Source organism: Loxodonta africana, chromosome 2 (assembly GCF_030014295.1).
Source record: "Loxodonta africana isolate mLoxAfr1 chromosome 2, mLoxAfr1.hap2, whole genome shotgun sequence".
In the NCBI taxonomy this organism is placed as follows: domain Eukaryota; kingdom Metazoa; phylum Chordata; class Mammalia; order Proboscidea; family Elephantidae; genus Loxodonta; species Loxodonta africana.
Window position 1 is genome coordinate 13424473 of NC_087343.1, and position 21672 is coordinate 13446144.

At 40.3% G+C, this 21672-nt stretch overlaps 1 protein-coding gene across 2 annotated transcripts in view; it reads right to left on the reverse strand.

Moving 5' to 3' along the window:
* Positions 1-21672, reverse strand: part of CTNND2 (catenin delta 2) — a 769728-nt gene that overhangs the window by 139057 nt on the left and 608999 nt on the right. The window contains exons 8-9 of one of the 2 annotated variants that reach the window (XM_064270649.1): positions 14460-14633; positions 1409-1483 (exon numbers count right to left, since the gene is read on the reverse strand). In XM_064270649.1, the coding sequence (XP_064126719.1) occupies positions 1409-1483; positions 14460-14633 (249 nt within the window). The remainder of the gene's footprint in view (positions 1-1408; positions 1484-14459; positions 14634-21672) is intronic. The other variant, XM_064270645.1, reaches the window with a different exon arrangement.

A 21672-nucleotide genomic window follows, 5' to 3' on the forward strand; every position in this document is an offset into this window, starting at 1 on the left:
AGATTGCTACTTATAGGAGCCACAAAGGTTGAATTACCAAGACCTAGTTGTCGGCTGAATCCCTGGGTGGTGCAAATAGGTAAGGTGTTTGGCTGCTAACTGAAAGGTTGGAAGTTTGAGTCCACCCATTGGTGCCTTGAAAGAAAGGCCTGGTGATCAAGTTCTAAAAAATCAGCCACTGAAAACCCTGTGGAGCACAGTTCTACTCTGATACACACGGGGTCTCCATGAGTGGGAACTGACGTCATGGCAACTGGTAACTTGTAGTCGTAGAATAGGTTGAATATGTTAGATATAGATTTAAAATTTTTAACTTTATTTTCTGTCTTCAACATATGATACAGGCTTCAGGGTTAATCGGCTAACCACAGTTAGCGTCTCTTGGGCCAGTGTTTTCAGTGCGTCAGCCTGAAAGCCATTTATGCGATCTGTATGCTTCATTCTTTAAGATATAGAGCTTCGGGACAGGAAGGATTGGGTATTTACATTAAGAGATATAAAAAAATATCTAAAAATAACCCTGAGAAAGTAGACAATGAGGAAAGGCTGAGTGCGGGTGATTTTTTTAAAAAAGGGATTTGAATTTGGAGGCAGGACATGGAGGAGGTTGCAGGAGATTTGTTAAGTCATTTGCTGAATAATAAAGAGTAACTGTGGCAGAGAAAGGCAGGGGTGAGGAGAGGAAAATATGGCCCTGAAAAGCAAGAATGCAAATTTTAAAAGACTTTGTAAAAAATTAAGATTAAAATGTATCATGTCTGGGTCATAATTCAATCTCTTATTTTATTGAGTAATATATGCCATTTGTTTTGGGATGGCAATCGCTGAACTTCACGGAACACAAACCATAAAATAAAAAAAACAAGCCAGTTGCCATCAAGTCAATTCCAACTCATAGCAACCCTACATGCTTCAGAGGAGAGCGGTGCTCCACAGGGTTTTCAATGGCTGTGATCTTTCAGAATTAGATTGCCAGGTATTTCTTCCAAGGTGCTTTTGGGTGGTGTCAAACAGCCAGCCTTTCACTTAGTAGCTGAGCACTACCTTTGCGACACCCAGGGACTCCTAATGGAACACAACTAATGCTCGATACGGAAATGTACTTTCAATTTTAGGATGAGGAAACATTCAGGTTCATTTAATGGAATGCAGTTAGCTATGCTTTATACTATTATGCAGTGTTCCAGAGGAGAGGGTGGGGTATAAAAATCAACGAATATAAGGGTCTAATCTATTGCAATTTCATTTACAATCTAAGAAAATTACACTCATGAAATGAGGTTTTGGGGTCTATGGCAAGGTCCTCCTGTGGACCACCTCTGGTGGAGCAGAGCCCTCCCACCCCTCCCCACTGGCCCTCTCCGCCTCCCCTTCCCAACAGGGCAGGCATCCCAGAGCTGGCTCTCACCTGTGGCAGGCAGGGAGCCCCCTCTGGCAGTGACCGTAGGGCATACGCCATGCCTGCCACATCCTCAGCCCAGCCCTGCATGAAATATGAGATTAAAAAAAAAACAAACATCTTCATCCCATCCTACATCAGAAGTTACATTCACATAGTTTCTCATCACCATCAACTCGCACCGAATACTTTCTCCAGCTCCTGCTTTGTGTCTCAAGCCCTAGAGAGCCTGAGGTGGTGGGGAAGAAGCTAGGACTCACTGAAGTATCTCTGGATTCCAGACCCACTCTCAGGGAGCAAAGATAAACATTGGAGCTTGGGTATCTGGATGTGATGTCCCTTCCCAGAAAGAAAGGTGCTTCCTGCCCACACCAAATGGCAATTTCCATCATTGCTCTTGACATGCTGAAACAGGATGTTCTCTTTACATATCTGCCTCCCCGCCCCCCTTGTGCCCACCCAATAAGGAATGGAAACCTGAGCTTACCCAGCCCTGGCATTGTTGGGTTCTTCCCTAAAGCTAAGGAAGGAATCTAGGAAAGTGAAGAGAGCAGAGTTCAGAGTATGGGGTCAACGTTCACATACTGGAAGAGGAATATCAACAATACATTTTAATACTTGGGAGATAGTCTTGGCCCTTTGAAGAGCCTTGGGGAATATTCTGGAGAATTTAGGCAGGCTGACACATGAGTTCTAAAGATGGCTTCCATCCAGTCACCTCTTTCCAAGCCCCAGCTACCGGCTTCTACATCTGTAACCTCTTAGCTCTTCAAATCCCAGCATCATTCTTATTTTATAGGCAACTGAAACACAAAGATGGTGAATAACCTGCCCCCAGAACTTCCGTTCCCCTTCTCCAGTCTCCAGCTCCTGTTACTCCAAATGGTTCTCTTTGTGCTGTTGACATTATTTCCTCCTCTGCCATCATCTTCTTCCCTCTCACGTAATCCTTTGTGCTCAGTCTTCCAGACATTGCCTGTCCCTCTCCCTCCATCCTTCCAAACTCGGACAGAGGAGAACCTGGTCACATCTGAATAAGCTTGGAAGGGCAGGATATGACTTTGTTTTTCCTTCTTAAAAGTCCAGCTATTACCTCCCCTTCACATTGGATGGAAAGAAGATTTTGGTGTTTGGAGAATAATGAGATGCCCTCAGCTGTGCTGGGAAATGACTTAAGAGTAACAACAAATGGCCACGTATAGCCGAAAATGCACACAAGTTATCAATACACATACTTGATATGAGGAAATGGTCAACAGTGATATGTTCTCCCGAAGTTAAAAGGAATAACCAGACAGTAGATGTGATACTGAAATTATTGATGCAGAGCAAAGGGGAAGTCTTAGGTAGGGGTGTGTGTGTGTGTGTGTGTGTGTGTGTGTGTGTGTGTGTGTGTATGGTGTATGGAAAACTTCCAATACTACCTCAGTATATGACTTGCTATGTGTTGGAATCGACTCGATGGCAGTGAGGTGAGGTTTTATATAACAGCTCAGAATAAATTATTTACATTTCATTCAAAAGATGTTGCAAGTTTCCACTGTTTTCTTGACCTGCATAGCCTACCAATCCTGGAGTAGGTCATGTGAATCAGGGCCCATGTGATACCCATGTGGAAGCCAGGAAGGAGTTCAAGGATAGACAAGATTTAAAGAGAGAAAGGCATGGCATGGACTAGGGTATCTGGGAAATGGAGGCCACTCAACATAGAAATCCAGAGGCTCATATGCAGTTCTTCCAAAGCAGAAGCCTGGTGGGAGTCTTTTCAATGAACCTTGGGCTTTTACAAGCTGAATGAGGGCACCATGCCCTGAGTACATCAGTTGCAGATGGGAGGGACAAGCCAGGTATGGACCAGGATGCCCTTCAGAAGAATGGTCCATGGGCTAAAGACAGGATGCTTGGTGACTCAAAAGGAGGAGAAAAAAGAGCAGGAGAAGGTGGGGGGAGGAGAGGAGGAGGAGGAGGAGGAAGATCTGGCCAGAAGAAGAAGACACAGAACCATGATCCAAGCTGTTCCTGGCTTTCACAATGAGGGTTTCAGGAGGCTTATGAACCCCAAAATAATCCCAGTTAACATTTACCTAACTTTTAACACTTGCTATGTGCTAATCAGTGTTCTAATTGTTTTACATTTATTGGTCCTTTTAATTCTCATATCAAGTCCTTGTGGTAGATACAACTGTATCTACCACAAGGACTTGATATGAGAATTACAACAGATGAGAAAACGGAGGCACAGTGAGGCCATACAGCCTGCAAATGTTCTCCCAGAGCCTACGTGCCTGACCACCATTCTGTTCATCTCTCAGAAAGACATACACTATAAACATCTGCACTTATAGCTGATAAAATCCCTGACAAATTAACCAATGAACCTTCGTCTAATAATTCATTTTATTGTTTTCATCCTGAAGTATCCCATTTGGCATTCCTCTGAGTTAAAGATGTTTTAAGTACTATTAACGGAGCTACTAGACATTTCAATCGTAAGCCTTAAGAAGAACTTGTCAGGATTTAGTATACTTCATACAAGAAGTCATGTACAACTGGAGTGACATGCAGGAAAAGCTTGTTTGTATCAGGAAAGGATGACTTCTATTTGTAGGTGATGGGACATGTTGAGATATCAGCTACTGTGTTTCTTCTTCTCCTCTTTGTCCATCCCTCTTCCTGGGGAGAGGCTTGCGGTCATCACTGGGGACAGAGGACAAAGCGGCAGACTCTGAGTGTTTAAAGTTAAAAGGCACAGATTCAGGTGAAAGATGGTATCTGCTTGTAAGGGGATGAGAATGGGCAGGAAAAATATTTTCCCTCAGGGGAGAAATTGGATAGAGTTTAGAGAGGAAGTAAGGGATGCAAAAAGCATTGTGGGGACCCCAGCAGAACCTTGAGTGCCCCTGGATAAGTGCCCCTGTATGTGTGAGGGGGCTAATGAGAAAGTCTCCACAAAGATGGGAGATCGGATAGTCAACAGAAACTCTGCTGCCCTTTGTAGAATACAGCGAGAGTCAGCAAAAGCCGCCATCATGGAGTGGCGGCCACAGAGCAGACATGGCAACATGGCTCACTGTCCGAGAGGGGAAGGGGCTCCTGGAACCCCCATGTGGCATAGGGAGCCCCTGAGTGTTTCTGTGGTCTTGTGTGCATGGGGTATATGTGAGTGGAGGAGGAAGGGCTAAGGACTGACTGTTGTGGAGCAGTTTCCTGGCCAGGATGTGGGATGTCCATCAGGATGATGGACATGGACAGTATCCAGCTGGGTAAAGAAGAGGATGTCACTGGCTGCATCTCAGGGAAGTTCCTGAGTGTTCCAGAGGGCAGGTGTGAGCCAAGCAAGCACCTGCAGATGATTCAGTCTCCAATCACCATGACCCCCGCTGAGAACCCAATAGGATGAAGAGGCGTGTCCCAGACAAAGGGCAGGATGGGAGAGAGATGATTCCAGAATAAGAAAGGGACATTCTGTCTGTACTCCCTCTGCGGAGATACTGTAAGGCCCACTGGGGGTCTTAGCACCAATTTTAGCGGGAAGGGGAGTATAAGGTAATTGGGAAATTACTATGTTCGATTAAGTTTACCTAGAAAAAAAATATATATATACATATTCTTTTCTGCATCAGGCAAAATGAAGGCTCAGATGAAATTAAACTGAGTTACAGAAAACAAAGAAAGTTAAGCTACTTGCACACAGGGTTGTGTCCCGAGGAGTTCCTCATTGTATGCATTAAAAAAAAAAAAAATAGGTTTGGTAATAAAGGGAAGTCAGTAACTTTTTAACCTCTCAAGCCTAGGCATTTTAATTTGGATCCTCAGGGCTTGACTTTAGGAACCCAGTCCAGCTGTGAAGAGGATTGGTAGCTATAGTTGTTTTAAAAGTTTCTCGCTGCCTAGGTTTAGGTGATTCACTTAAGGCTGACTTATGTTCCTAAATGGAGATTAACGTTGTAATTAAACTAGTTTTTCCCTCTTCAAAATCTTAATAGCTTGCTAAGTAACTAGAGATACAAACAAACAAAAAACGAAACCCATTGGTATCGAGTAATTTCCGACTCATAGCAATCCCGTAGGATGGAGTAGAACTGCTTCATGCGTTTCCAAGGCTGTGATCTTTATGGGAGCAGACTGCCACACCTTTCTCCTCCGGAGTGGCTGGTGGGTTTAAACCGTCCATCTTTCAGTTAGAAGCCAAGAGCTTAACCACTGGCCACCAGGCCCCCTAACTAGAGATAGTTATCTCTTGTAAGTACTGAATATTCCGTCATGAGGCGGAACCCATCATAGTGCTAAAATTCAGAATTTGTTAATATCTATATACTTTAAAAGTTTTCTTGCTGTACAAGTATGTTGTTGGCAGTTATCGTCGAGTTGGCTCTGACTCATGGCAACGCCACACACGGTGGAAAGAAAACAAATATTCTGTTGTGATCCACAGAATTTACATTGCCTGATTTTTTTTTTTTTTTTTTTTGGGAAGGTCTTTTTTCCTAGTCTGTGTTAGTCTGGGAGCTCCACTGAAAATTGTTTAGCAGTATAGCAACACACGAGACGAGTGGTGGCTCTGTATGAAGTATACTGGCCAGGAACCAAACCTGGGTCTCCCTCAAGGAAGTCAAGAATTGTACCTCTGATGTGCCAGTTCCTCACAGTCTACTATTAAATTATCAATTTCTCATTGACTTCCTTTATCAAATTAGCAATTTCCCCACCCTTCCTTTTGGTATGGTAAAGAAAAACAGCATTTTTAGACCAAACTCTTCCAAACATAATTGAACCTTACAGAAGGTACTCTGGCATCTTGTGGTGAACAGGGTCACAGCATGCTGAAAGTCCTACAGCTGCAAAATGACTAATTCATTAGCATGGACTGGGACAGACAGCATGAGATTCTAAATCCATTTGCAATACTGTATTATTTACTGTGGCATCTCATTCTCATGATGAGAGCAGAAACCAACTAAACAACCATGCTTACTTATTCAATCTTATTTTGCTGACAGTTTGCTGTAAAAATAATATTCAGAAATGTGCCTTTTGCTACGTTTCTCACATTATTCTCTTTAGGGTGGATTATTATCTGACTACCAAATTTGGCTTTAAAATATCTACTCAAGGAAAAACTTTGGTTGATGGCTCCAACAGGATTTATGGAAGAGATAGACAGTGTTGGTACACGGTCCTTGGAAAAACTTTGGTTGATGGCTCCAACAGGATTTATGGAAGAGACAGACAGTGTTGGTACACGGTCCTTCAAACACTGGGGTTACCATGTAATAGATTTAGGATATAGTTACCAGCTCTTTAAATTCAGAGTTGTATTACAGGATTATTTATTTTTATTTTCAAAATTTATTTTGGCAAGTGGTATTTCTAATCAAGAGGGCTGATGAAGAATTCTCTCATTTTAGTAAAGAATTCAATTAAATAAATAAATGTTTTGGTGAAGATAATGGTAGCCATTGCATATTTAAAATGGTTTTCCTTTTTTTTTTGGTTGTTTTTTGAAATTTAAGGTTAGTGCAAAGACTGAGTTTTATTGTATATGTTCATGTAATGCTGAAAATATGAATGTCCAAGCAAGAGAGTTTCCTGGGAGAAAAAGAATTTAAATGAGATTTTGTGGTAAGAAAAAACAAAGAAGGTCAAGCTCAAGTAAAAGTGACCTAGAGGACGCAATCACTAAACAAACAATAACAAATATGCCTACCCTCTAACTCTCAAACTATCTCCAGGATCAGTAATTTTCTATTAAAAAATGTGTCTTTAAAAATGAACATTTCTGAACACAGGAATAGTTTTTTTTAAATGTGAATATTATGAAATATTAGAGATGTCATTACTATGTGCAACTGGTATTTAGAAATGCCATTGGGGGAACTAAATATGGCCCTGTTAGATGAAAAGCATTGCACAATATGGGACTAAGACTGATGGAGGTCATAGTCTGAGACCTCTGCATGCTCCTTACTGACAGTGCCACATCCCCATACCACTGAGAAGGGAGACTGACAAGAAGAGAGGTTCAAAATGAAACTACTAATACCTGTGGCCTCTAACCAAGGAGGAGAGCGATCATGAAGTGCAGACTCTGCTCTTTTGGTACTGTGTTGCTGTTGCTGTTGTGTGATGTTGAGTTGACTCTGACCCATAGTGACCCTCTATGACAGTGCACAGCTGCCCCATATGGTTTCCTAGGCTGTAACCTATGAGTTGGAATTGACTCCATGGCAGCAGGTTGGTTTTTGTTTTTGTTAACCTTTACAGAAGCAGATCACCAGGCCCTTTCTCCTGTGGAGCTGCTGCTAGATTTGAACTGTGGATCTTTCTGACAGTAGCTGGAAATGGAGGCAGCAATCTTGCCATTTTCAGGGATTTTTAAGCAAGCAATTTCTTCCTTTTGGTGGTGGGGAGAAGGGAGTTTAAATTGATTTTTGGGACAGATTTTGGAAGGATCATATAGATGAGTCCTTTTTCATCTTGCAGGTATAAGCCATTAAAACAGTAAGATAACTCAAGTACAAGGATTTTTTATTAAGATATATTTTATTTAGTAATATAAATTGACTACGTTAGCAAAACTTTGTCCCTTTAAGATATAAAATTTTATTTTTCTTGAATCTGGATTTAGATCACCTCTGCCTACAAATTATTCTTTATTCTTGGTGGAGTATGGTGTTTTGAACATTTGTCCATTGGAGGCTAGAAGCTGACCTCAGGCTTGTAACAGGACCTGATAGGCATAATCTTGACTTTCATAGGAGAACATTTCTGGCCGTGTACTTGTGTTCCTTTCCTGCTTCCTGCTAGCTTCTTATCAGGGTTGTGACCACAACAGCAAAACCCATTGCCATCCAGTCAATTCCTACTCATATCAACCCTATAGGACAGAGTAGAACTGCCCCATGGGGTTCCCAAGGCGAGGCTGGTGGATTTGAACTGCTGACCTTTTGGTTAGCAGCCACAGCTCTTAACCACTGCACTACTAGAGCTCTGACCACAAGGGCAGCCTTGGAAATCACATGTTGAAGATGACAGAACAGTTGTCAGCCTGGGTGAATGCATTCACGGAGGGATCTGCCCTGCTTAAACACCTGCCCTTAACTGTTACGTCATGAGAAACTTCTATCCTGCTTAAGCCCTTGAATAGTTGGAGTCTCTGTTATAGTCCCTAGAATTGCCCTAAAAAATAATTTTGCTAATGTGTTTAAATGAACTCTAGATTACTGAATCTAAGGTTTCAACTGGGGATATTGGAGGTGTGCTTCCTCACCCTTCACCCCTTTCCTTGTACAAATGACTTAGATATCCCTGGGCCATGTACATATTTCCATCCTAGATCTATCATGATTTTTGAACTTCTTGTCTACACGTTTATAATACAGTAAGGTTCCTAACGGAAGAGACCAAGTAATTTTTCTTATCTCAATTGTCTTCCAGCTTCTGGCTTACAGTTGGAGATTAAAAAGTATCTAATTGATGAAATAAATGCCAGATGGATTTATAACATCAAGTGCTTATTATTTAAGAACAATGTTCTCTACTGAGGCAAATGATGCAAAAGAAACAAAGCAACTGCAGGGCCAGGGAGTTCTAACCATGCCCACAAAAGTGCTGTTAGGGTTTGAAGTGATGCCATGTTCCTTGGAGAATGTCTGCTGAAATCAAACTAATCTCTTAATTCTGTGGCCTCTGTGTGTGGTGCTAGCCTGGACTCAAGGCTTATGACTGCTTGCTTGTCCACAGGACTGGAAGAACGGAATATTAAGGCAGCACGTCCTGAGTTACTGTAGCTCTGATTATGTTGAGCTAATTCAACTGAACTTTTTATGTGAGAATTCCTCTCCGACTCGACTTCTCAGATAATTAACCATGCTGGTTCCAATTTTACAACTGCTGTACACGAAGTGCACTTGGTGACCTGGAAGTTTCTTTTGGGCATGGTTTTTCCGCTAGATACCAAACCAAAATCAAGTGAATACATGATTGGGCCAAGCCAGGTTCAGCTTTTTTTTTCAGTACTTTGAAGATGCTGTTCCATTGTCTTTTCACAGCATTGTTGCCCGCTAGAAATCCACTGTCATCTTTATCTTTGTACATGTCTTTTTTCCTCCGGTTGTTTTTAAGATTTTCTCTTTATTACTGATTTTGAGCAATTTGATTATCATGTGTTGGTACAGTTTAGTTCATGTTTCTTGTGCTTGGGACTCCTTGAGTAGCTTGGTTGGATCTGTGGTTTTATGGTCTTTATTACATTTGTAAAATTTTTAGCCATTATTTCATGTAATATTTTTTAGGTCCTCTTTCTTCTTTCTCTCTCTTCTTTGGGGATTCCAGTTACACATATATCAGTTCATTTGAAGCTCACTGATGCTCTGCTAATTTTTTTTCCCCTCTGTTTCATTTTGGATCATTTATATTGTTGTCTGTAAATTCATTAATCTTTTCTTCTGCAACATCTAATCTATTAATCTCATCATTTGTATTTTTCAATTCGGATATTGTATTTTCAATTCTATATGTTTTAGTTGGGTCTTTTATATATTTTCCATATCCTCTACTTAACTTTTTAAACATGGAATATAGTTACAGTAATGGCTTGTCTGCTAATTTTAACATCTGTGTCAGCTCTGTGTTTGTTTTGACTTTTTTTCTTTATTACGGATCATATTTTCCTGTTTATTGTTTGCAGAATAATTTTTGATTGGATGTCAGACATTCTTAATTTTAATTTGTTGTTTGCTGGATATTTTTGTATTCCTATAGTTTTAAGCTTTGTTCTGGGATGCAGTTAATTTACATAAAAACTTGGTCTCTTTTGGTCTTGCTTTTACAATTTTATAGTACGGACCAGAGCATTGTTAAGTTTGGGGATAATTATTTGCCACTATTGAGGCAAGACTCTTCTGAATAATCCACCCAATGGCCCATGACTTATGAGGTTTTCCTGTCTGACTGTTGGGAATATGCACTATTTCCACCCCTGTATGTGTGCTGAGTATTCTTCCCTCTAATCCTTTCTGACAGTTGTTTCCCAGGTCTTGGGTACTTCCCTCACACATGTGCTTATCAGTTCTCTACTAGATATTCAAGGAAACCTGTGCAGATTTATGGAGTTATGCAGCAGTTTCCTCTTTGATACTCTGATCTGTGAACTTTAGCTGCTTCGTTCTCTCTGAACTTTCAGCTCCATCTGGTCAACTCAGGGATCCTGCTGGGTTCTGGCTGGGCTACTCCCTCCACACTCCACGGCCTGGGAAATGCTCTCAAGTCAGTGAGGTGGGGCAGTTGCAGGGCTCACCTCATTTGTTGTCCTGTCTCTCAGAAATCACTATCCTTTGTTGCCTAATGTCTAAGGTTTTGAAATTCATTGTTTCATATATTTTTTATTTTTTGTTGTTGTTCCTTGAAGGAAGGTAAACCAGGCCCTAATACTCCATCTTGGCATCTTGGCTAGAAGTAGAAGTCTCTGAGGTGCAGCTGTTTGTACAGCCTCAGACTCAGGCTGGAGACTGTAATTTAGGACTGCAGAAATCAGACTGTTCAATTAAAAGGATTAAACACTAAACCATTGAATTACAGGTTTATTCTACAGTCAATTTGGATGCATATGGCATTTACAATATAGGTACAGTCCTTGCTAACAGGACTACTTACTGGGTCCTTATAGGTAAGAAATCAGTAAGTCATGTGTGATTAGGTCCCATGATGTGGCCATGACCCTACTCCTTTCTATCTCCTCTTTAGGTTGGGACCATCCTTGTCCTGCTTCAGGCTGGTCATCATCTCCATCTGAGTTTATTATTTCTAGGAGCCTATAGGGTTGCTATGAGTCACACAACAACAGCAACAGGAGCCTTCTGGTTGGGCAGAGTTCTCAGATAACCTCTGGTTTTAGTCAGACTCAATTTCTTATCCATTAGGCATTGGGCTTCATGCCCCATTTTCGGCGTAATCTTTAAAAACTCTGTTTCTTTGCATTTAAACTGTATGCCTTGCAGTGCACTGTTAACTAGGACAAAGACAATTCTCTTTTTCTTAGACGTCAAACCATGATTCTTACTTTTATTTGTTACACTCCACTAATCTTCCCTGATTCACTTTTACATGATACACTGACTGCTAAGCTACACTAAATTCGGTGTCCTTCTGGAGGCTGTGGCCCCTGTCTCTAGGGACAAGTTTCAAGTTTCCCAGTTATCTTTGATTACTTTGGGCCGCATGGTCAAATATTGTTTCCTTCTTCATTAAACCCATGTCAGTATCATGTTACCTCATTAAATATTAATAGATTAATATCCAAATATTGCTTTATTCAGTCTTATTTAAAAATAAATGGGTAATTAAATAGATTGAGAATAGTCAGATTTTAGGAGAAAACTGCCTATACAAAGATACCTAAAATAGGTCTGGTTTGCTAGCAAGTAAGACATATTTCTATAGTTTAAAACTTGGGTTTTCATCATGTTCAGTTACAACAGAATGAATTCATAAATGAGAGTTGAAAGCACATTTATTCAAGTTTTAGAAATCTTCAAATTATTACATCCAGTTGTTTTAGTATTATTCTGTGACCAAAAAAAGTACTGTAAATAAGAAAAATGTGGCTATGAAAACATCTGTCATTTGCTTCTGCATAATACCATTATGTTTTTGTGATGCTCATAAACCAAGTAACGAGTGTTTTAAAGTTTAAAAAGTATTTACATCCATTATGAAGATGCAGTTTGCTAGTCAATTTCCCCATGAAGAGTCCGTATGATCTTCCCATAAAGAGAAGTTACTGTTTCAGATGATGAGGTCTATAAAAAGCTGTCTCCCTGCAAAATTCTGGCGTTTTACCTCCACATCTCTGCTTCTGTTTTCGCCATAAAAAGCTAAGGATACTAAACACTACCACTACATTTCAACAGTTACCATAAGGACACATTTTTAGGACTCTAGATTTCAGATGTTAACGCTGTCCACGTGAAACATGATGTCACTGTGTATCTTAAATCAATCTTTTAATTGTTCAAGATTTTTCTAAAACCAAGTCTTTTTTAATTGAGAATTTCTCTAGTTGCTGGGTAAGTCATTCTGAAATATTTTTGAAGTTATAATAATCATTGCTTGGCTTAATGACAATCTTCTCAAATCTTCCCTAAGGATTATCCATCCTTCCTCCCCATATAATATGGCAAATTAATAAATTACACAATAGATTTAAAAGAAGTGATGAACTTTTATGTATGTTCGTGTATCTGTATTTTGATAAGAAAACTCTCATTTCTGTATGTATACTTATAACTACATAGAAATATGCCTTAGTGACGCCTTGCCTGGTCTGAGGACTATCTTATCTTCTGTAATTATTATGGAAGCCAGTACTTCTCATCAGTGAGGGTGACATCATGCAGAGTCAAAATTCTAACTTGCTGGGATGGAAATTTTTCTAAAATGCTTTCTGCCTTCTAAAATTACTAGCAGTGTTTTAGCCTTTTTTTTGTTGACAAAGGGTCAGCATTATAAATATCAGTTAGTATAATATTTGGGACAGTCAAAACAAGGAATACACTGACAGTTTTCTTTTTTTGCATCCTCATGTTTATTTTAGAAAATCTCCTCTTTTTTCTCTTTGCGGTCAGGGTACCCACTGCCCCTTATTATGGAATGTCTCTATGTCTGTATGTTTGCTTCTAGGAGGTGCTCCTCTGTTTTCTAATGTGTTGTCTGTAATTTGATGTGGACTGGGAGTGACCACGGTTGTTAAACTTTGCCTAAAACATTAATAACTGCATCTGGGGCGTGCACTGAGGGGTTTTCTGCATAAAGGAAGGCGCTTTAGTGAAAAGTTTTCATTTCACGATGTCGACTTTGGCTGTTCAAGGCCGTTCTGCTTCTTTCTTAGTAGTCTCTGTTGGTAATAGAAGAATTTACTAAGTAAAGTACTGTCAGGGGCTGAGCCGTAAGAGCTGAGATGGCACACCCAAGAAAGAAGGAAGTGCTACAGCTGGGACTGTAGCAATGCAAAAGATGGATGGCAGAAAGAGAGAGAGGAGACAAGAAGGCAGATTTGGGAAGGTATCATAAGAAGGGAGGGTGCAGTTCCATCACAACGCTGGGACCAGTATATGTGGTGCCTATGACACTGAGCTTCTGAGAATTCTCTAGCTATGTGTCTATATTAACATCGTTGTGAAGAAAGTGAGTATTAAAGAAAACTGAGTTATGAATTATTCCCAAGCCTCACTCTTTGATACTAATGAATGGAAAATGGATAGCAGAGGTCCAAGCTTTCTCTTTAGATATCTCCCCGTATGTCTTCATTCTTCTAGGAGGTTACATTTTTGTGTGCGTGCAAGAAAAGTCAGTGACCCAACTTTATAATTCTTCATTACAATGAATCTCTTTTTTTTTTGGAAAACTTTTTTTGCGGAAAAGTTTGTGGAAACTTTCCAGGAAAATCAATCAGGAATCAGTGTGTGCTTATAAGGACTCAGAGACAAAGGCCCTCCCAGGTTCCTCCCCAATCATATACATGGTTTACTTTAACATTTTTGCCAAGGATAACTAGCAGTACTAGTCTTCTCTGTAAGCCCATAATTCAAACATACATTGGGTTCTTTCCCTTTGGGGACCTTCAAACTATGGGGACAGAACTTCTCAAACTGTGGGGATGGAACCTGGTACAATATGATAAAGGTTCGCATCGACTTGTATACATCTTCACAGTCAATGATAGTGCTTTGAACAAATTCAACATGTTATAAGCTCCCCCTGAAAAAGAAGTGGGGCAGCTACACAAATGGAATGGAAAGCAAAGCCCAGCGTTTTCAATGACTATACTCACGTGTACTCCTCTGCGTTCTGCAGTGGTTGTCTTCAAGGACCCCCGAACCCTTAAGAAGATTTTTTTGGAAAGGAATACCTTTTAAAGTACAACAGTTCAGAATAATTGGTCTTCCTCTAGTATCCTTAAAAACTCTATTAGAACTGCATTTTTCAAAACTGGACGTCTATTATTTTCTAAGGACTGGGTCCTAATTCCAGATTTCTTTTTATTGCAACGAACTGGTCATACCTTCCAGCTCCCTGCAGCCAGGTTCTGCAGGGCGCCTGCCGCCCCCTCCAGCGTGTCTGGATTTGAGCACTCAGAGAGCAGTGTGAGGTAGGGTTTGACTATTGATGGGTGCCACAGCATCTGGATCCCTTTTGGTGGTTCTGCACAGTCTGGAAGAGGTCCTACTCCATCCCACTGGTGGAAGAAAAATGAGAGAGTAAACGCCTTTAACATTTTTACGTTTCTCAATATTGTCTTCTGCAAACATTAAAGATGAAACAAGAGCAGGTGTCATAACACTCGGTGAGCACGAAATGTACCGCATCAGCCATCCAAGGACCACTAAGAAAGGGGAGAGCCATTACTGCCCACTGAGTGCTTACGATCCAGGGTGGAGGGAGTTGGTATGTGGACAGAAGTTGAATGTAACTAGCAGTGAATAGTATAAGCTCTTTGAGAATGATACTAACACATTGCTGTAGGAAAGGAGGAAATAAAATGGATTAATTTTGATTGAGCAGGGTAGACGAAAGTCAAGATCATCGTAGGTTTTATAGTTAGTATACTTCAGGCATTACATACTGACTGTTGTTGTGTGTCACTGATTCAAGCTTATAGTGACCCTGTACCAAAAAAAATCAAACCCATTGCTGTCCAGTCAATTTTGACTCATAGCGACCCTACAGGACAGAGTAGAACTTCCCTGTAGACTTTCCAAGGAGCACCTGGTGGATTCGAACTGCTGACCTTTGCATTAGCAGCCAAAGAACTTAACCACTACACAATCAGGGTTTCCCCAGAGTGACCCTATAGACAGTGCAGAGCTCCCCTCTAGGGTTTCCTAGGCTGTAATCTTTATAGGAGCAGATCACCTGGTCTTTCCTCCTGAGGAGTCACTGGGTGGGTCTGAACCACTAACCTTTTGGCTAGCAGCTAGGCACTTAACCATGGAGCCACCAGAGCTCCTTAAACAGTGGCTACTAACAATCTAAGGCTCTCACTTACTATGTATAATTTTTAACTATGAGAAATTCCTATATAATTTATGAAGTACATGTTTGTTTAATTTGGGGTACTGCAGTTGCATATACGATCACCAAAGAAACAAATGACAGAATGGACAAGAGAGTGAAAATTGGTATAGTTTATCGTACATCCTGATACGAGCTGTAGTCGTATCTAGATCTTGCAGCAATCCTGAGAGTTACATTTGCTTTGAATTGAACCTAATGACTAACAGAAGGATGCGTTAAAAAAATGATGGCTTCTATATACAAAGGAATATCCTTCAACCACTAAAAACGATCGTTATGACGATTATGTAGCAATACGGACAAATTATTAGGATACAACTTAAATGAACAAAGCAGGTCGCAAAGTAGTATGGGGTTTGTGCTTTAAGCCAAGTAAAATGCATCATCAAAATATCTCATGGTAATAAAAATTAATGAAATTGTTTGCCTTTAATTTTTTCTATATTTCAAATTTTCTGTTCTCTAACATTTATAATTTTAAAACATTAAAAAATGATTCCAGTCTTTGATCACACAGTTTTTGTCTTTGGTGAAAAAGGAAATCAATGAGGATAATGAGGGTAGGAATGAAGAAGTAAACCATATGTTTATAAAAAATATTCCCATACTCACCTCTGAGTAAAACAAAACAAGTCCTTAATAATTTTTGAGTGGAGGTATTAAGCTATTAAACTGCTTATTTGTGTTTACAGATGATTTCTTAAAATAAGTATAGCCTAAATCACTACATACGCTAAGCTTTCTTGCAGATATTTTATGGACTTAGATACGTGTGTATGTGTGCATCTCTTTCTATATGTGTGTGTCTACATGTTTGTGCAAATATGTGTAGCTATATATATATTACTGTATATACATGGAAACCCTGGTGGCGTAGTGGTTAAGCGCTACAGCTGCTAACCAAAAGGTCGGCAGTTGGAATCCGCCAGGCGCCCCTTGGAAACTCTATGGGGCGGTTCTACTCTGTCCTATAGGGTCGCTATGAGTCGGAATCGACTCGACGGCACTGGGTGTGGGTATATGCATGTATATGTGTGTGTGCGTATATATATACACACACACAAATATCAGAATCTGAGTAAGTTCCTTTGTTCTAAAAATATTATTGTAAGAAAATAAAGGCTTACTTCGTATCTTTGCAGCATAAAAGATTGACATGTTGTTAGAGATAATGGAACTGTCACAAATAATTTCAAGAATTTCATCATTTATTTTTTGAGAAAAAATAAAAAACGCATGCCTTCTTCCTCTCAGTTGTGATACAGCTTGGTTTAAGTCACGGCTAAAGCTCAGAGATGAATGACAGATTGTTGGACATCCCATTCAAGGTCATTTTCAATGTGAGTGTCACTTAATCTCAGCTTTATAACAAGGACATTCATTGTGGGAATCTCTTTGTTCCTTTAACCAAAGCCACTTCTAAGCCATTCAATGATGTCTTTGCACCTGCGTACAGCCTCTCAATGAAACCACTGCATCGCTTTTAAATATAAAAAAACAGAATTGAAGGTGACCCAGCCTTGTCACCTTGCCCTTGGTTCATTATTTGAGAGAGGCTTGCTGCACTGGGTAGAATGACAGAACCAGGCAAACCTAACAGTCATTTTGTGGGTCTGTCAGCTTTGACAAAGCAGTAGTAATACTGGCTTCTTAAGGGACACCAGTTTGGGGTCCAGAATCTATCTGCGGGTATAACAGGAAATGGAAAGTTATTTCATTTATTGGGTTTTTTTTTGTTTTGTTTTCATTTTCCATTTTGTCAACTCCTTAAGAATTTTAAACTATCACTCCTGTTAACAATACTTGGAAATATCAGGGTATGAAATCTATGAAACTCAAGATGGATGAGATTTTCCTCTCATGTAAGAGCTAATGTAGTAGCGGGAGGTATACAGGGATCGTATCTACATACTCATTACAAAATGTGATAGCCAAAGTACAAAAACAGTGCAAAGCAGCATGTCATCTCTTTCTGGGTTTCATCTTCTTCTCCTTTCGAAACTTCTGCACCATAAAGTAGGATGAATGGTTAAGTCGGTAGACAATTTTCTTCTTCTCTGACATGTAATCTACCCAGCTCTTAAACACCTTTTATTACAATCCTTTCTTAATGGCTACAGAGAGAATCTGAAGGAAATAAAAGGACCACTGATGTGAATGCGGGTAATCTTTGATGGCACCTAGAGATGGAGTTCAAAGGGGCTCCTTTGTTATTTCATCACCTTGATGGCACCCTGGCACATTAACAATGAAGAAAAAGAACCTGTGCCAAAGCCTGTCAATGTATCTGACCTTTATGTCTGTATTTTATTCAAACTTTTATTGAGTTAATAGGAGGGAAAAGTATCAATTGTCCATTAAAAAAATACATTTTCACCACCTTTAAAATGACTGGGCGTCTTCTTTAAGAGTTCTGTTGCCATGCCTGGCATTACTTTGCCCAGCTTGGCATTACTTTGCCCAGCTCATCAATATCACCACCACTTATCTGTCAGTTGGTCATACTGTGGTGGCTTGCATGTTGGTATGATTACGGAAGCTATGCCACCAGTATTTCCAATACCAGCAGGGTCACCCACGGTGGACAGGTTTCAGCAGAGCTTCCAGACTAAGACAGACAGGGAAGAAAGGCCTACGATCAACTGCCAAAAATCAGCCAATGAAAACCCTATGAATCAGAACAGAATATTATCCAACATCCCAGTCAAACCCAGTGCTGTCGAGTCATAGTGCTGGAAGATACAAACATGCCAAGCATCCTAGGATGCCTCAGGACTGGGCAGCTTTTTCTGTTATAAATGAGGTTGCCATGAGTTGGAGTCAACTTGATGGCAACTAACAACAACAACCAACATCAACAGGGCTGTTGTGCAACAGTGATGTCAAGATCAAAATGAAGTAGGTGAAACAGTTCTGCACAGCAAGCCCTCAAGGCTAACCCTCTTCCAGAGTGAGGATCCATGGGGAATCATGGCATACGCAACTCTTTCACCAAAGAAGGGATACATCATTAACATATTTAAATATAAGGCACATCTATTCTAAAATTTCTGTAAAACTAGCATGCTGGTTGTAGGCAAGCAGCGGCTGAGTCTTTGGCACCATCAAAACACTGAGCTATAGTGATTTGTTCTTAACATTTATGAGCACTAGACTAAGTAGACAAACTTTGTGCAAACTGTGTTTGTTTGGAGCTATATCTTGAGGCATAATACCAAAAATTCTTCAACAGCTTGAAATGTGCAAATAACACATAAAAAAAGGAAAATGCACTCAAGACAGCAGCACCTATTTTCTAGGTAACAAAGAAAGGGCTCAACTGAGAAGACGAAATATTTCCACAAAACAAACATTTTGTACTAGCAGAGTCTTTTTTGATTATATTATCTACGTTATCACCAAATTTTGATATATGTACATTGGAGCCCTGGTCAGCAGTTCAAATCCACCAGGCACTCCTTGGAAACCCTATGGGGCAGTCCTACTCTGTCCTGCAGGGTCACTCTGAGTCAGAATTGACTTGAAGGCAAAGGATTTGTTTTTATACACAACACACACACACACAGACACACATAAACAAGTACGTGTGTGCATATGTATATATTTATACATCTTCATTCCTCAGGCTGAAGTTTAAAAATCAAGCAGAGATTAGCTAAAAGGAAAGCAAAAGAAAGAGGAAAAGGGCATTTGTTATTTTTAAAAGTTTTATTTCGGCTTGGGGATAATTTTCAGTGAAAAGGTGCTTCCTCCTCATAGTTTCACACCTCATGCTTGAGAGTTAAAAAAAAAAAAACAACAACATTGCTGTCGCGTCGATTACAACTCATAATGACCCTAGGACAGAGTAAAACGGCCCTATAGAGTTTCCAAGAAGCACCTGGTGGATTCGAACTGCTGACCTTTTGCTTAGCAGCCGTAGCTCTTAACCACTACACCACCAGGGTTTCCCTTCAGGATTAATGCTCCTAATTCTGTATGATATTTTTATTTTCCTCTGCCATATTTTAATAAGTAAAACTTGCCAAAGTTCTGGCAGCTCTCAGTTCTTAAAAGTATCACTTCAGTGTTTCAATTGTACTTTGGGCAAGTCATTCCTAGGCTGCTCAACAGGACAAAAATACAAGGGAATCTGTTTCTAGTGTTAATCCTCTTCTTATTAACTGTTTTACTTATAGGAACTTAAAAGTTCACATACATATGTAGGGTTAATGAAACTAACACGGAGTGAGTTATAATCAGTGTTTTTAAGGTTTTTTTTTTTTTTTTAATAACTTTTATTAAGCTTCAAGTGAACGTTTACAAATCCAATCAGTCTGTCACATATAAGTTTACATACATCTCACTCCCTACTCCCACTTGCTCTCCCCCTCTTGAGTCAGCCCTTTCAGTCTCTGCTTTCTTGACAATTTTGCCGGCTTCCCTCTCTCTCTATCCTCCCATCCCCCCTCCAGACAAGAGTTGCCAACACAATCTCAAGTGTCCACCTGATATAATTAGCTCACTCTTCATCAGCGTCTCTCTCCCACCCGCTGACCAGTCCCTTTCATTTCTGATGAGTTGTCCTCGGGGATGTTTCCTGTCCTGTGTCAACTGAAGGTCTGGGGAGCATGGCCGCCGGGATTCCTCCAGTCCCAGTCACACCATTAAGTTTGGTCTTTTTATGAGAATTTGGGGTCTGTATCCCACTGATCTCCTGCTCCCTCAGGGGTCCTCTGCTGTGCTCCCTGTCAGAGCAGTCATCGATTGTGGCTGGGCACCAACTAGTTCTTCTGGTCTCAGGATGATGTAGGTCTCTGGTTCATGTGGCCCTTTCTGTCTCTTGGGCTCTTAGTTGTCGTGTGACCTTGGTGTTCTTCATTTTCCTTTGCTCCAGGTGGGTTGAGACCAATTGCTGCATCTTAGATGGCCGCTTGTTAGCATTTAAGACCCCAGATGCCACATTTCAAAGTGGGATGCAGAACGATTTTATAATAGAATTATTTTGCCAATTGACTTAGAAGTCCCCGCAAACCGTGTTCCCCAGACCACCGCACTTGCTCCGCTGACCTTTGAAGCATTCATTTTATCCTGGAAACTTCTTTGCTTTTGGTCCAGTCCAATTGAGCTGACCTTCCATGTATTGAGTGTTGTCTTTCCCTTCACCCAACGCAGTTCTTATCTACTGATTAATCAATAAAAAACCCTCTCCCACCCTTCCTCCCTCCCCCCCTCGTAACCACAAAAGTATGTGTTCTTCTCAGGTTTACTATTTCTCAAGATCTTATAATAGTGGTCTTATACAATATTTGTCCTTTTGCCTCTGACTCATTTCGCTCAGCATAATGCCTTCCAGGTTCCTCCATGTTATGAAATGTTTCAGAGATTCGTCACTGTTCTTTATCGATGCGTAGTATTCCATTGTGTGAATATACCACAATTTATTTAACCATTCATCCGTTGATGGACACCTTGGTTGCTTCCAGCTTTTTGCTATTGTATACAGAGCTGCAATAAACATGGGTGTGCATATATCTGTTTGTATGAAGGCTCTTGTATCTCTAGGGTATATTCCCAGGAGTGGGACTTCTGAGTTGTATGGTAGTTCTATTTCTAACTGTTTAAGATAACGCCAGATAGATTTCCAAAGTGGTTGTACCATTTTACATTCCCACCAGCAGTGTATGAGAGTTCCAATCTCTCCGCAGCCTCTCCAACATTTATTATTTTGTGTTTTTTGGATTAATGCCAGCCTTGCTGGTGTGAGATGGAATCTCATCGTAGTTTTAATTTGCATTTCTCTAATGGCTAATGATCGAGAGCATTTTCTCATGTATCTGTTGGCTGCCTGAATATCTTCTTTAGTGAAATGTGTGTTCATATCCTTTGCCCACTTCTTGATTGGGTTGTTTGTCTTTTTGTGGTTGAGTTTTGACAGAATCATGTAGATTTTAGAGATCAGGCGCTGGTCGGAGATGTCATAGCTGAAAATTCTTTCCCAGTCTGTAGGTGGTCTTTTTACTCTTTTGGAGAAGTCTCTAGACGAGCATAGGTGTTTGATTTTTAGGAGCTCCCAGTTATCGGGTTTCTCTTCATCATTTTTGGTAATGTTTTGTATTCTGTTTATACCTTGTATTAGGGCTCCTAGGGTTGTCCCAATTTTTTCTTCCATGATCTTTATCGTTTTAGTCTTTATGTTTAGGTCTTTGATCCACTTGGAG